The sequence below is a fragment of the Notolabrus celidotus genome, chromosome 16 (genome assembly GCF_009762535.1).
Source record: "Notolabrus celidotus isolate fNotCel1 chromosome 16, fNotCel1.pri, whole genome shotgun sequence".
Classification (NCBI taxonomy): domain Eukaryota; kingdom Metazoa; phylum Chordata; class Actinopteri; order Labriformes; family Labridae; genus Notolabrus; species Notolabrus celidotus.
In genome coordinates this window covers 16,216,461-16,233,048 of record NC_048287.1, presented here as the reverse complement: position 1 = coordinate 16,233,048, position 16,588 = coordinate 16,216,461, and the positions used below count along the sequence as shown (strand labels likewise).

Sequence of the window (16,588 nt, the reverse complement as noted above, 5' to 3'; positions counted from 1 at the left end):
AAAATGTCTATCTGTTGAAATTCTTCCCGCCCTTTTCCGTTTCTATCTTTTTCTTCATTCACACTCATGTCAGTCTTCTGTAAACTACTCTTCCCATAATTCCAGAGGTGTGAAGTGAGGCCAACTACGGGTGCCTGGATGGCTCTGACAGTAAGGCACGTTGGAGAGGCACAGTGGAGACTGGGGCGCACGAGAGACAGAGCTGGAATTGCAGAGGCAGAGACGCACGGGCGCACGGTCGATTTTCGCCTCCCGCATACTGGGGAGTCCCGTGCCTGTCACCAAAACCAGCGCACAGGGCTCGAGCGTGGTTGTGTCAACGCATGAATTGGGTAAAAGACTGAAAACCAACCTCTCTTCTTTCATTTTTTTTCGTTTTCCCCCTCCTTTTGTGTTTTTGCTTTTACGTCTTTGTGGGTGCAGATATTGCTTTGAGCCAGAGGAGCGGTTTCTCCGTTGAGTCGCACGAGACGGTGGCGCGCGACGGCAGAAGGAGACAGCGTTTACATTGATGTGGGAGGACTGTCTCTCTCCGACGTGGGGCGCCCAGATGAAGGGGAAATGCTGCTCGCTGACGGCTGCAGCCGTCAAGGCAAATGCTCCGTGACCCGCGCGAGGAGAGGAGCGAACCACCGACAGCAGCGCGAGCTCACAGCCCCGCCAGCCAGCGTTGACACCCCAACAGCTCCAGCTGCCAGCGCGAGCCCCGAGACTCTCTCTCTCTGGTGAGTGCGCGTGCAGCGTCTTGTGTACACAAGTCCAAAAGATTTGCTTAGGCTACTGTCCGCTCAGACAGTTGTGCTGCGCACCTCTGGCTACGTTTCTTTCTGAGTGTTTTACATTAACCTCATCGCTGCCAGTGACGGACCGAGCTCTGCATGCAAGCTGCTCGTGCTGCTGGGTAATTTGGGCTTAAGTGTGGGTATGCAGTGTGTGGTGAAATCTTAAATGATGATGGGAACACACACACACACACACACACACACACACACACACACACACACACACACACACACACGTAATGTGGTTTATTGTGCGTGCATTGAACCCTGCGTCCCCCCACCTGTTTTACCACTTCTCACCTATTAGCCTCATTTAACTTAATTTGTTCACAGTGTAGGCAGGGTAACACTATACAGTTCTTCCCCAGGTAATGTCACAACGACAACACACTCATAGCACACAAATATACATTGTTGGCTTGTTTATTTGCTGCTTCTATAGACTGTGAGTGACTTTGACTGGACTTTCTTATACTGAATTTAAGGAACACATTTCAGAGTTTTGACTATGAGCCCAGCTCTTGATGATGGGCAGATGTTTGCTTTACATATAAACAGGAGACACTGAGTGTCCTGGTGAGCGTCCGTCTAGTCCTCCCCCCCCCAACCCCTGGGGGTTTCCATCCAAGCAGCTCCCCCTGAGCTGTCAGGGCAGTTGTAGGCAGGACACAGCAGCAGCAGCAGCAGCAGCACATCCTGCAGTGGCAACAGGGCCAGTGAGCTGAGGAGACACGACGTACTCATGGTGGTGATTATCAGCTCTTGTCTGTGCTTAGTGGGGAGGAGGAGGAAAGGGGGAGGCAAGAGGAGGGCTAGAGAGGAAGAAAGAGTGCATGAGACGGAGAGAGGGGAGAGTTTGAGTTTGAGAGGGGGGAGAGGAGTCAATGTCGATGTCTGAGAAGTGACAGTTGGTTATTTAAGGGCCCCTCGGAGACGTGCACAGGCTGCCCCAGTGCAGGTGCAGTTAGTATGCAGAGTGATGCTCTGTCTGTCTGTCTGTCTGTCTGTCTGTCTGTCTGTCTGTCTGTCTGTCTGTCTCCCACTCACACAGTCTCACTCTTTCAAATGCTGCTCAAAGAGTGAGTTCTCTCGTTGGACATAATGAATAATTTCCACCCTCTGAGTACTGGAATGAAAAGGAAATGGCGTTACTTCGGCATGCTGCCGCTGTCTGTCAGACTTGTCTTTAGTGTATGGCCTTGTCTGTTTGAGTGTGTATTGTGTGTGTGTGTGTGTGTGTGTGTGTGTGTGTGTGTGTGTGTGTGTAGTTATGTATGTATGTATGTATGTATGTGTGTGTGTGTGTGTGTGTGTGTGTGTGTGTGTGTGTGTGTGTGTGTGACACAAACAGAGGGAATGTGAACATATAACAGCTTAGGCCTATTGTGCTTCCTACCTGTGTGAGCGGGGCTAGTTGTCATGGTAACGGCCTTGTAGCTCCGTTGATGTTCCTCCTGTCCTCATTGGCAGGGTCAGTGCACCTAACACACCACATCTCGTCTCAAAGCACTGTGTGTGTGCGTGTGTGTATGTACTAGTTTGTGTGTTTGCATGCACATGCGTACTTCTTAGTGTGTGTGTGTGTGTGTGTGTCTTTGTGCTGTGGAAGTACCTTTTGTTTGCACCTTGCTGCAGTTCGTAGGCGTGTGGCGTGTTGATGGCACAGACAAGCCTGTGTGTGTGTGTTGGTGTGTGTGTGTGTGTGTGTGTGTGCGTGTCGTGTGTGTGTGTGTTTGTGTTGCAGTGTCACAAAGATACACCCTGCTGATGTGACAGCCGACAGCCTCAACCAATCACCTGTTTCCTCTCTTGGCCTATCAGCATGTGAGGTTGCCGTTGTCAGACATCCTCTTGATATGGAGGTCGTCATGGAGATGGAGAAGACAGGAATGGACACACTTATTCATGTATGGGTGCGCACACACACACACATGCATAAGCCAACATAGACAGTTGCAACTTCAATCAGTAGAGCATATGTATTTACTTAAACTGATTTGGAAGTTTGCAACCTGTTGAATGGTTGAATGTAGGTTTAGCAGAGTGGCGAATTATTGTGAAAAGAGGTCTGAACAGGAAGTAGTTTGAGGCTCTTTGTAGTCCTATCTTTCATATTTTTACCTACAGCTGCAAACCCTTAAATTATTTCCACCAGACAGAGCTTCCAAAAAAAAAAAAAGAAAAGCTATCCGTGCAGAGATTGAGTCTTAATGCTAATACTCAAAAGAAATCACAGCTGCAAATGTTTAATTTCATAATTTAGGCTTCTTGCTGTGCTCAAGATTTGTCAAAGATTTCTTTGCACGAATCATAATTGAAAGTCACCCCCCAGATCATTACGGTTCTTCCCTTTGATCTCTTCATAATAAAAGCACTATGCATTCAGAGGGAATTAACACCAACATCATGAATGAGTCAGGCCGTTATTTGTCAGCACTTGAAATCCCTCCCAAAATACATGAGACATTCATTTAAGGGTACAGACTCAAACAATCCCATTCACAGTGACAAAATCTGAGCTGGATGATATGAATGTTTCTTCTGCGGTTGTTTTAAAATAAGAGCTGTTATTCTGCACTTCAAGGTCCCCCATGTCTGCTATTAGGAAACAATTTCCTACACTATAAAGTTGTCTAATTTTAATAATGAGTGAAAGAATATTTCACAAGTATTTTACAACTTTATGTTTCCCACTTTGCAATGAGCTACCGGAAAAAAGGAAAAAAAAAAGAGTCATCACTTTGTCCTTGGAGTGAAGGGTCCTGTCTTTTATGACTCCTATTAATCTAATCATCACCTGAAGTGAAATAGCTTTCGCCACAGGCAGGTAAATGTGGTTCAACTCCTACCCACACACACAAACACACACAGCTGCACCCACACACACACAGCAACCATTTAACATTAGTGTAAGCAGTGTTTGTATGCTCCATTCTGTCACCTCCCACACGATACATTCATAAAAGCTCCTCCGCGCCAAAGCCACTGACTCAATAGAAGACATCTCCCCTTGTCTTTTCTCTCCCCACCTCCCCCATCATGTATCTGTCCCTTCCTCCCCTTCCCTCCTTCCTTTCCTATACATCCCTCCTCACCTACCTCCCTCATTTTCCTTGTCTCCCTCCTCACACCCCCCCTTCACAAGGCTGGTTGCAGCCGGTTTGAGTCTGACAGTAGAGAGGAAGCGTCGACCTCTCACCTCCGGAGGATAGAGGGAGAGGGAGGCAAGAGGAGAGGGATGATGGAGGGCAGCGGGGTTGAGAGGGGGTGTAGGTTGGAGGGGGGGTGGGGGGTGGGGATGAAGCTGCAAGAGGCGAGGGAGAGGTCAAAGAACAGGAGGGATTTGTGAAGAAGTAGGGAGAGGAGGAGGAGGGGAGCTGGGGGGGAGGGGACCGAGAAACGGGGAAGAGAGAGAGAGAGAAAGAGAGGACGGAGGGGTCAGGGAGGAGAAGGAGTGATAAATGAAGGGAGAGCAGCAGAGATGGATGGACGAAGCAGGGAGAGATGGAGCGCATGAAGAGAAGGGGATGAGGAGGAGAGGAAGACGGAGTGTGAAGCTGCTGTGTACCTCCCTAACAAGCTGGACAGAATCAGCTCAATTATTAAAGAGGAGCGAGAGATGGGGAAAACACGCAGACGTACACACACACAGACGCACAAAAAGCATCACTTAGTCTGGCACACAACACACACACACACACACACACACACACACACACACACACACACACACACACTTCCTGTAGATCAACATATGAACACATGTACAGTACGTCTGATTTCTTATCCATGTGCGTCAGCGTGTTGTTTTGAGCGCTGTGCGAGTGTGCGTACACATGTGTCTGGGTATGTGTGTTAAAAACAGTGAGTCAGAGGATAAGCAGAGACTTGTTAGTGATTCTCCTCAACACCCCCACCCCCCCAACTCTTCAATTTGGCTTCGTCTCAATGTTCCACCAGCATGGCTTCAATGTCGTCCCATCAATATGAACAGATAATCAGAGCACTGAGGGGTCTGTCTATAAATCCCTGACGTGAATATACTTCTCACCTTCTTCCCTTCCTCTCCTCTCTCTCTTCCTCCCTCCTCTTCCTCTCCTGCCCGTTCCACCCTTGTTTCTAGTTCTCTTTCTTTTTCCCTTTTTTCCCTCCTTCTCTGAGGAAGTGTATGCCCCCAAGGGACGAAAAGATTCGCTACCTTCCAGGAGAGAAAGAGATGTGCGTGTGCCTGAGTTAGTGAGTGTGTGCGTGCAGAGATGACAGTGTGTGTGTGTGTGTGTGTGTGTGTGTGTGTGTGTGTGTGTGTGTGTGTGTGTGTGTGTGTGTGTGTGTGTGTGTGTGTGTGTGTGTGTGTGTGTGTGTGCATGAGTGTGAGAACACACACTTCCGGAGACAGGGAGGGAAAAGAGAGAGAGACAGACAGAGACAGAGACAGAGAGGCAGGGATGAGCAAGTGAGGAGCGAGTGAGAGAGTGAAATCAGGAGGCTGTGGAGGGGGAGGAGAGAGGAAGAGATAAGAGAGAAAGACAGAGAAGAGTCGGGAGAAGGGGGAAGATGGATGAATGCACTGCGCACTGAGTGTGTGTGCGTCTGTGTGTAAAAGAGAGAAAAAGAGAGAGATGGAGAGAAGCAGGTAGACAGAGAGGGACAGAAGGGGTTTCTTATCCTCTCAGCAGAAGTCATAATTTCTTAGAGCGTGCACAGATGTGTGTGTGTGTGTGTGTGTGTGTGTGTGTGTGTTTGTGTGAAAGTGTTACCTCGCTCAGGCTTGAAGCCAAGACACTAAGAGGTACAGCGGTGCATCGTCTGTGTGTAGTGTGAGTAGCGTGTGTGTGTGTGTGTGTGTTGAGTGAGGCTGTGGCTGATGAGCTGTCAGTACCTACAGTTGGAATGTTCACAAGGCGGCCATTGTTGTTCAAACAGCCAGCAGCCTTCTCCTTGGCAACGGGCGCTGCAGCAGCGTCTCCCACAGCAACTGTGGAACAGGAGTATGGAGGGAGGAAGAGGAGGAGGAGGAGTCAGGAAGTCAGGGCCGCAGCACGGAGGCCCCTCTCCAAAACACTGGCCTCAAGGTCTGAGAGTGTGTTGGGGTCCAAGCATCTGGTTTGTGTGTCCTCTGTGTGCGAGGTAGAAAAGCCTGACTGCGTTCAAGTGTGTCGGTATGTGAGGTTTTTAAGTGAGTGTGCGTCAGTGTGAACATGCATCCTTACTCGAACTTTCTCCATGTTTGTGCGTACATGTCACTGTGTGTGTGTGTGTGTGTGTGTGTGTGTGTGTGTGTGTGTGTGTGTGCAGCTGCGTGAACTGTGTACGTGGGAGCGTTTTTGTCTTTGCTCCTAAGTGGTGGGTTTCATCCTCCTGTATTTGCATGTGTTTGTGAGTGCGCTTCAGACGTTTTCCGTGTGTGTCCCAGTTTGTGTGTAACATGTGCACACTCCTAGCTGTTCCCAGCTGGCACGGTTGGTCACATGACCCGAGTGAGGGGCGGCCATCAGCAGCGCCAGGAAACCGCCTGCAGGAGAAAAAAAGAGAGAGATAGAAAGAGGGGAGAGATAAAGGAGAGAGAGTCAGAGTGAGTTGAAGATGAAGGAGGGAGGTGTTGGGTAGTGGGAGAGAGAGTGAGGGGGGTGAGGGGTGTGCAAGTAGAGAGAGAGATCAGAGAGGGAACAGTGAGGGAGAGAAGTAAGGAAGGGAGTGATGGAGGAAGAGGAAGGGGTGATACAGTCCTCCTCGTCTTAAAATAACTTCAACAGTCAGATTGGGAGACAGTCAGATGGGGGTGGGGGGTCCTGGTTTTGTGTTGACTAATGTTTCCAGCGACTTCTTCTCTGGTCCCATGTGTGCATCCTTGGCTGAGCCGCCACTGTATCTGCTCTGTGTGAAGTCTGTTTACGTTAGATGTGTGTCTGTGTGTCTGAACGTCTGTCTGCCTTTTTGTTTGTCTGCACATATGGTTTATGTGTTACTCTGTTCATTTATATGCTTTGTGTGACTGTTTGCTGTGTGTGTGTCTGTGTGTGTGCATGTTCGTGCTCGTGCTCACTCTTGGCAGGAGATACAGCAGCACGCACTCTGATGATGGAGATCATTAGGAATTTCCTGCAGCTGGGGAGGAGGTGGTAGTGATGGGGAGCTTTTGGAGGGAGGCGGGCAGGACGGGTGGGATGTGAGTGGGTGAGAAAGAGAGGAGAGGTCAGATTGAAGGAGAGTGTGAGTGGGTGGGAGGGAGGGTCTGCGTGTCAGTGTGTGAGTTGGACTTTCTCTGTTTGACTGACATATGTGTGTGCTGCACTGAGCTGCAGTCTCCCAAAGCCTAAAGTTCAGGTCTTTTTTGGAGGGTTATTGGTGCTAGTTTGTGTGGAAGCATGTCGGCCCAAGTACTGTGATAGCCTCGCCCTCTTTGGCAAAATTACACACACCTCAAGCTCCGCTGGAAATGGTCTGTCGATTGGCAAAGTTTGGAAGTGCACAAGTTTGTCTTTGTTACTGATTGTTAAGCCAAAATGCACTGCAGTCAAGGCAAGACCTCTTCGCTTTAATGCTGTTTTGCAATGCGATCGCACTGAAACTTTGCACAGTGTAGCCAAGTATTGAGTATGTATTAAAAACTTTTTCGACAATGGGAATAAAATGAAAGCCTTAAATCAAGCCTGTCATTCTGTCAGTTTAAGATGATGTCTCGGTTGTCAAAGTTGAATGTTGCACACAAGTTTTTCTTTTCTCATTTGGCAACATCATTCTGCATTTGAACTCCTTTTAATTTGTCTTCCAGCATCATTGTCCCTTTAACTCATACCAGTAAATTGATATGATCACAACATGCAGTGCGTTCACAGCTCATGTGCCACTTTAATGTGTTGCTGTGCTGTGACATGTAATGCAATATGTCTCACTGGCCTGATGCATGTTTATTATCCAGACCACATCATGACAATGTAAACACCTCAAGAAGGACTTATCAAATGTAAGCAGTGAAGTTTTGAACACTTTTATAGACCACCTTCTTCATTTTTTCTGATAATTCTAACAGCTGATTGGCCTTCGTGGGATCGGATGTATACTCTTGTTTCCTGTATGTAGGTAGGGAGCTGTTGGAGCTGCAGGTCGAGGTTGCATCAGGGTGTAGAGGAACGAGAGTCTGATGGTAGCTGAGTTTCTGCTCGGTGTCACTCAGTCTCTATGGACCCACTCCCCCCTTTCTCCCCTCATCTCTCTCTCCTGCCCTCACATACTCTTTCTCCATCTTCCTCTCTCTGTGTTTTATCCCTCCTTCTTCTTATCTGTCTAAACCTCTCTGTAGAGCTCCCCCTCCTCCTTCCCCTCACCCACCTCTCTCTCGCTACCTCTCTCTCTCCCCTTCACGCCCCCCCCCTCCCTTTACACCCCCCCATGCTGTTTCGGTGCTGCTGCCTGTCTCTTAGCAACAACTGCACACCCGTTAGAGCTCAGTGAGTGCTTTTACAAACACACCCAGGAAGACACACTCATACACGCGCACACTTGCAGGCACACACACATGGGTGCAGGCGCAAACACATCCACAATCACACATACACACACACATGCAAGGTCTAGTTCCTCATTGAGGGTTGCTGCTGGCAGGCCTGTGAGTCTGCAAGCCTCTGTGGCAGTGAAATAGATGGGAAGAGAATAGATATGCTGTACAGCTACAATGTACAGAGTGATTGCTGCTCTCAGATAATACACAACAGGGCAACTGTCCAAATTGGAAATGACAGGTGCCCGTCTCACACTGACATGTGTGCGTATACTTCCTGTTGTTTTATTCTCTCCTGGAAGGGCACAAAAACTTTTTACATGCAGATGAAAACTACGCAACATCAAAAATATTCAGACATCATAGGAGAGCAGCTCTTTGCAAAACCGATTCAACAGATCATCATGTGGGAGCAGCACAAACCATCGGCTGTTTTCGCTGAGACAATAGTACGCCGCTGTGTGATCCAAAGCCCCCAGAGCCGTTCACACTAAAATGCACCAAAACGCCACATATGACGGTGAATATTATTGGAACGGCAGCTGATAGATGCCGGGAGTATTTGCTTAAACAATGAATCATAGTGGGAGCGTTTGATTGGCTGGCATCTAAGCCGGTCAGAATGCCCCCACCGAGCACAGTAGAGGGATATTTGCATGTGTGTCTTTGTTTTGTGTGTGTGACTCTGAATGCTTGCGTGTGCATGCCATGTATGTCTTTATGTGCAGATCGATGTGTGATTGTGTGGGAGGATGAAGCTGTGGGGGCATATTTGACTGTGTCTTTGTGTGTTGGTATGTGTCATGTCGCCGTGTATGCCTGCATCTGTGAGAGCTAGTGCGTGTGCACGTGTGCATAAGCACATGTGCGGCAATGTTTAATTAAAGCATGTGTTCTTCTCCTTCCCTCGCACACTGGTCAGATGGAGCCTTAATTAATGAATGCTGTTAATTAGACGACAGAGAAAGTGAGAATGAAAGAGACAAGAGGATGGAGACAGGAAGGGAATGAGGTGAGGGGGTTAAATAAGTATTTGTGGTATTTGTGTGTATGTGTGTGTTCATCTCCATGTTTGTCCGTCCCAGTTGTGTCATTCCTCGGTGCAGCAGAACACTGAGTCTGGTCTGCTCCATGTGCACAGCCCCAAACTCTGCTCAAGCAAAACTCTCTCTCTCACTCCCCCTCCTTCTCTTCCTCCTCTTGCCTCCTCCAACTTTTTCTCACTCCCTCTTTAATCTGTCTGTCTCTTCTCGTACCATCCTTCCCCTCTCTCAATCACGTCTTTTCCATCCCTCTTCTTATTCTGTCTCTCGCCTTCAGTCTCATACTTTCTCACCCATTCACGCTCTCATTCTCATGTCTTCCACCCCCTCCTCTCCCTGCACTCCTCTCTCTCTCTCTCTCTCTCTCTCTGTCCTCTCCCTCCTAATCAAAGCCATATGTTGGAGAGGGAGGCAGGGAGATCTGAGGATGGATGGGATTGTATTGTATGTGGAGAGTGTGGTACAGTTTTTGGAGCCAGCAGTGACTGTGTGTGCGTGCAAATGTGGCACGCATGCTCGTATTTGTGTTGTGTGAATGTATGCCGTCACGAGTGAGGTCTGATAGCACGTATGGTCCAGATTTTGTAAGACTTGTGTATGTTTCTGGTATTCTTTACTCCCCTTTCTCCTTTGCTTAGAGTTTCTATAATCCCTCCATCGCTCCTGTCTTCCTGTCACCTTCATCTCTCCATCCTCTTAACACCTCTCTATTCATCACCTCTCTGCTTCCCCCTGGTGGCTGTGATCATTCACACATTCTCATTCTTGTTGCACCCTCTAAGTCTAGTCCTTTGTACTGCATTTGAATAGTTTTGGCAAAATCTGGCATGCAGTGGAGTACGTTTGTGTGTCTTAGTGTGTGTGCTTTCCAGAGCTACTCAATTGTTATTATAATTTTAGGATTTTTACATCTCCTTACTCAAATTTGGTGAGATTGAAAACTACCACACTCAATCCCGTACACAATACACAACCCTGTGATTCTACCAATAATCATTAAGTGATAATCCACAATGTGTGTTAGAATAGAATAGATCAAGTGGCACAGGTTTACATGCATTCCCACAATCTGCTGCTGTGTATCGAAATGAAATATTAACTACAATTAGAGAGTTAAAAATTTATACTGCAAGTCATTCCACAATAATTGCGTCTGATGTGAGATGGTGCAGCCCCCACCAAAATACTGATTCTCGTCTGGTCTGATGCGTGCTCTGACATCATGTACTAATCTCTTATTCTCTTTTTCTTTCTGCTCCATCCTCCTCCCAATCCTTTCTTCCCCCCTACCTTCTTCAACTCCCTGTCCCTTCTCCTGTCTCTCTCTTTCTCCCCGTCTATCTCTTTCTCTCACTCTAGCAACCATGGGCAGAAGACAGGAGCAGAGGGGAGAGAGAGAAGTATGTGAGCTCTCCACTGCAGTATTGATGACCCAATGATCCCCTGCAGAACAGAGCCAGTCAGGCAGACAGAGTGAGGCTCAACTCAGAATCAAAATCAGAATCAGAGCCACAACTCTTCGGTAAAAGCAGCCAATTTAGCAGGATACGAATGGTAAATGTAATTTAATGTTGTAATGCTGCTGTGTGGGTGGAACAGTTAATAGAGTAGAGTGCATTACAGATTAGGTTTATGGCCCACCGCCAAAAATATTGACAATGCTATCACATCTATCATTTTTACAGTGTTTGATGCCTCAATGTTACAATATTAGTGGCATGGAGTTTATATTAAACTTATGAAATATAACAAGTTGATGTTCACTTTTTTGTGGACTTGCTACCAATTTGATAATATTGTTTTCATTTCTGTCCAAAGGTACTTCAATCTTCTTTACAGCTGATACAGGAAGACAACTACAAGGACGAGAATATTAATTTACATACAGCAGCAAACGTCCCTTTTTCTCTCAATACCAGGAAGTCTGTCCACCTGAATGAGTGGATTGTCAGAACACCTACATTCTGGCCAAACTGGGCTCGTCGGGCTTCAGTGGGACTCAGCCAAAAGAATAGCATTTGTTGGGGGACTGGAGGGGCTGCAGGACCAGAGCTCTGGACCCAGGGAGCTTGGGCCCCAAGAGGGGCCCCATGGATCCTTTATGATGGACTGGCGCTGTTGACCTCTGATCGTTTCCCCTCCTCCTCTCCTCTGCCCTGGCAAACGGCCTCCAACATCAGAGAAGGCTGGGGCTCAGCACCTGCCGGAGGGGGCAGTCGGAGACTCATACTAACCCTGAGATACATGCATTTTCAGAAACATTTAGAAACATGCAAACGCACATAGACCCAGATGTGCATGCACAGGCTGTTTCACAAGCACACATGGATAATTGTGGACAAATGGATATCAATGCAACATGTGGTATCCGTAGGGCCAGAACGGTCAAGAACTGTCACACCAGAGGCCATAAACACAACCTCACCTCAACCTCTGTCTTTGGTACTTGGCAATCTCCTGTCTCAACCAATCAGCTGGCAGACCCAGTCCTTAGTGCAGAGACCAGACTGTCTTCAACCTTTTGTCCAGTTCCTATTGGTCAAAACCCAAACACAGATCCTCTGCTCTCCCTGTGGAGGCTGAGAAAAAGTATGCACTCCGCAGCTCTGGACGCCCTCGATCCCCTGTCACCCTGCGCAAATCCTCCCGCCTCCCGACGTAGTATGGAGGACGGGGAAAGAAAACAGGAAGGGAAAGAGGAGGAGAGGAGGAGGAAGAGGTATTAGAGGAGAAGATCTGGAGGCCAAAGGAGGAGGAGGTAGCTGTTGGCGAGAAGCAAGAACATTCATCTGCAGAGGCTGTTCTCCCCACAGCTCCCTGTCCTATAGACATTCCTCTTGCTTTAACTGTTCCCAAAACCTGTTCCTAAAGCTATACCTAAACCTGGCCCCAGAATTGGGCATAGACCTGGACCTAATCCAGATCTAGGCCTGCGCCAAAATGTGTCCAAAAAGCAGGTCCGAAAAGTGTCATGAAAAGGGACAGGCAGCACAGTCCTTAGCTCGTCAAATTACCCCTCATCACGAAATTTGTGAACGCATCCACCATTGCTTCACCCCTGCTAACTGGAAGGGAGGCACCTGTTGCAGAGTTGGGAATAACTCTTGCCAATAACCAGAGACGTAGGCGTTATGTCGGCGTAAGTTAATTTGTAGTTACATATCATTGAAGGTAATCCTTGTTGTAACACATTTTTTGTACCATGCATTATACAGTTATTATAACAATTTGTAGTTCCACAAGTTTTAATGTTGGTCTTTGCTTTGTAGGTACGGAGGATAGTGGTCAAGGTGGCTCGCCATTCCTGTCAGCCTTAGCCGCCGGCAAAGAGCTACAAAATTTTCAAGTTTGGAGACAATTACAGGAATAGAAAAAGTCAATTGTGGGAGTTCGGAAGGCTCAGAGGTAGTTCGAGAGCCTACCGCACTTCTACGCATGAAAAACAATGGAAAGAGTGTGATGGTGATGTTCCCTCCCGGAGAACTACCGGTTATTCTGAAACGCAGACGAGGACGACCACCTAAACAACCTCAGCCGATAATCCAGGAGAGCTCCAAATGCTGGGACAGTGTTGGTAATCCAGACCAGCCAAGAAGCCCCAGAGGAGACGTCGGACTAAACTCCCTTGCCTTACCCTTCCTATGTAATGATACTAATGATGTGAAAACAGAGTATGCGGATGTTCTTTCCAACCTGGCCTTTTTAACCGCCAGCCCCCTGCCACAGGCCGTGCTCTCCTCCTCGCTGCTGGACACCCAGTGAGCCAGAAAGCTTCATACCCCCTTGGAAAACCCTGGAATATCTACCCTGCTCCATCGGCTCACTGGGACTAGACGCTCTAGGGGGGGCAGGGGAGGTGGAATTGGAAGGGGTGGAGGAGCAGCAGGGGCAATGGGGAGTAGTGAGCGCAATAAGAGCACTTTCAGTGACTTCTTTGAATCCATTGGCAAGAAACGGAAACTGAGCCCCTTGTCTGAGTTCGGTTTACCTAGGAAAGGGGAAAAGGGTGCAGGTGGGGTTGGCAGGGGAGGGGGTGTTGTAGGAACAGAGCTGGGGAGAGAAAATAGTCAAAAAGAGACGATCAAGAAAAAATGGTGCACTCAAAGGAGAGGGAGGTTCAATGGGCCAGACTGGCCCAATGGGGCAGGTGGCTGGGTGGAGGAGGGGGGAATGGGCAAAGAGAAAAGTTTTGGTGGGTATCAGTTCTGTGGATCTCCGAGAGGGGGCTTCTCTTCCTGTGAGGTCAGAAGGGGAGGTGTTTACAGCAGTCAAGGAAACAGAGGGGTTGGGGCAGCAGGAGACGACTCACAAGGCCTGTTTGCTGGATATTTCCGGTCACTCCTCGACTCAGATGATTCATCTGATCTATTGGACATTTCCTCCTCACAATCAGACCCCCGTTAAAACTCATCAACTCCTGGTTTTGAGCCATCCAGTCCAGCTAGTGGGCACAGCTGGTCCCCTGCATTCCCCAAGTGGAGCAGCAAGGGTGCAAGTTCTGGGGTTGATGGTTCAGCCCAGACCCACTGCCCCTCCGCCGACCACCGTACAGTTATGGCAGCCTAGCCCAAACATCCCCAACCACTTCTACATATCCCAAATCCACGCCTCCATCTCTCTCACACTCCCCCAGCTCCCCCCACCCTGCCTCCTTTGGCCACTACTCTCCTGGCTACTCCTCCTCTTCTCCTGCAGTGCCACAGAGATCCTCAGACTGCAGCTTTTCTTATGGATCTGGACAAGGCAGTAGCAAGGCGGGTACTGTTGGTCAAATGGGTTTTTCTAATTACCAGCCAGGGGCTAAGCGAGGCTACAGTGGATACTCTGCAGCAGGTCATTCTTCAATGGTAAGAGGGGAGTCAACAGGCCCCTATCACCAGGGGGAGGGTATATGTCTGTGGCTAAAGGCAGCCCTTTCAGCACCTCTTCCTCTCCTGATGGTTTCAAGCATTACAACTCCAATCAGTGGAGCTACAGGTAAATCACTTTCAGCACCTGTCATAATAGTAAAGAAATCGAATTTATTTTTAAAAAATTCAGAGCTGATTATTCCTTCAAAATTATGACTGAGCATTCAAATATGTGAACAACAGGGATTAAATCTATATCTCCATAAATATATATGAATGACCACATACTCCTCTGTGCTTGTGTCTCTTATTTTTTTTTATTTCTGTTTGTCTTTTCAGACAAGGTTATGGCAGCTGTCAGCAGACAGCTTTGGGCATCAGTATCATGGTTACAGTGACTATGGCTCCAATGAGTCCAAAGACATCTTGGATAATCTCAAATTACACCCCCCAAAAAGCCAAGCGACAACCCTTTCATGAAAGTCTCTCAGAATCCTCCTCTGACTCTTCACTATTGCTCTGCAGCCACTGGTAGTGGACCTAGCGCCACAGGTGGCATGTACAAACACAGTGAGGCTGTGTCTGTTAGTGGAGAGGGGGTCAATCAAGTCTGTCCAGCCTGGAGAAGTTGATGATGGACTGGCATGAGAGTGCTTCAGGGCCCTCATATAACTGGAGCCAAAATGTCCTCTTCCAGGGTGGGGGACCAGTAAACCGGAAGAGGTCGCAGGAAACGTATTGAACAAGAAAAAGAAGGAGGCTCTGCTTACACTCCGATTCCCATCGAGCCCATCACCAACCCCTACTCCTGGACCAAAGCGGGGAGGACGGGGCAGAGGGTCTAGAGGAGGCAGAGGGGGTTTGTCTCCTTGTCAAAGAGAGCGGCTAACAGGGGCCAAAGGCAGGGGCAAGGCTGCATCTACATCGGTAATGGAGGGGCAGTGACTGCTGGTGGTCCAGAGGGGGCCTGGGCTGTTCCATGAGGGGCTGGACTACTACAGCGGAGACAGCAGCAGCCTCTCTCCCCTGGCCACTCCCAATCCTGCACCACCTTCAACCTTTCTCCAGGACCCCTGTGAGTACCCTTCCCCTTATTCTGCCCATCCCTCCACACCATCCTCTGAGGAGCGTTATCCAGCCTTATACCCTGGAGAGTCCTCCTCTTCCCTCTCACCCAGTGTCTCATCTCCCTCTTACCCTCCAAAGCCAAACACCTCCTCCACCACAACTTACCAACCCCGTCCACTCCAGGACCTTTCCCCCTCTTGCTCCCCCTCCCCGCGGTTGACACCCCACTGTGGTACTGCCCTGAGTCCCCCACACCGCCCCCCTCCAAAAGAGCCACAGTTCTCGCAGTATGACTCTCCCAGCTATTGCAGTTCCCCCTACTGGTATGGACAAACGTCTCACAGCAGCAGCCCAAGTCCACACTCACACAGCGCGCACTCAAACACAGCCATACACACACACAGCAACCCGCACACAAGTCCTCATGGAAATACACAAGGCAATCCACTTGCCAGCCCAAATGCCAACACACAAACGCACATTAACCAAACACATGACACCACCAACACAATACACAGCAACACACAAACCTGGGTTCACACACCAACACCCATCCCACCTCACACCTCCAGAGCAACCCGCTATCCCATTCAAACCCCAACGCCAACAACACACACACCAACTCCAGCCATTCTTCCCAGACACACTCCAACCCCAGTCCAGGCATACACTCTCACTCAACTCCAGTGCTCTACGAGGAGTGTAGCCCCCCCCTCGACCTTGTCCCCCCACAACGGGATCTACCTCCCCATCCATGAGCACAGGCCTCCGCCAGGGCTCCTTGTCTCGCTCCCCATACCCCAAACCTCCCCTGGACTCCTCACCCCATCAGGAGGACACTAGCGGCTTCTCCTTGTCCCACCAGTCCTACCAGGCCATGGGACAGCGCTACCCCTCCCAGGTGGCTCAGGGAGGTGGCGTGCTGTGCCAGCTCCTAGACCCAACCATGATGACAGCTTCAGCGTCACCAGCCTGTAACAGCAGGTAGGTTAATATTATCTTGACACAAACACAGCTACCTTGAAACTTAAAATCTTTGATCTAAGTCTTAGTATCTTGGTATTTTCATGACTTCAAGAAGTTCAAGAATAAGGTCTAGACTTTGCCCAGAATAACCCGTTCACCCATGTAGCACACAGTAGGAGTTTAATCTAGTAGATATATTATCAATGAATAGAAATACTTCATTTGGTATAGGCAAGGGTGGCACCTCAGTACAGTGAGCAGGAGGAAAGGGAGAACTCTACATTAATAGTGATGGTTTAATATCACTACTATCATATGTATGAGGACATGTCGCTGATACATTCTATTTTTTTTTTCTATTCACATGTTCAAATAAAAACA

At 48.6% G+C, this 16,588-nt stretch overlaps 1 protein-coding gene across 1 annotated transcript; it reads left to right on the top strand.

Moving 5' to 3' along the window:
• The first annotated feature begins 109 nt into the window (after window positions 1-109).
• ahdc1 (AT hook, DNA binding motif, containing 1) lies at window positions 110-16,219 on the top strand. The gene is given in 30 exon segments (XM_034705557.1): window positions 110-725; window positions 10,683-10,845; window positions 11,142-11,677; window positions 11,679-11,775; window positions 11,778-11,879; window positions 11,882-12,174; window positions 12,176-12,236; window positions 12,239-12,462; window positions 12,593-12,622; window positions 12,624-12,912; window positions 12,915-12,947; window positions 12,950-12,964; window positions 12,967-13,023; window positions 13,026-13,049; window positions 13,052-13,093; window positions 13,096-13,372; window positions 13,374-13,450; window positions 13,453-13,857; window positions 13,860-14,192; window positions 14,195-14,300; window positions 14,513-14,531; window positions 14,534-14,605; window positions 14,607-14,680; window positions 14,682-14,770; window positions 14,773-14,887; window positions 14,889-14,948; window positions 14,950-15,737; window positions 15,740-15,991; window positions 15,994-16,182; window positions 16,185-16,219. Coding segments are annotated over 28 exon segments (4,242 nt in total). The 5' UTR covers window positions 110-725; window positions 10,683-10,845; window positions 11,142-11,593.
• The last annotated feature ends 369 nt before the right edge of the window (window positions 16,220-16,588 follow it).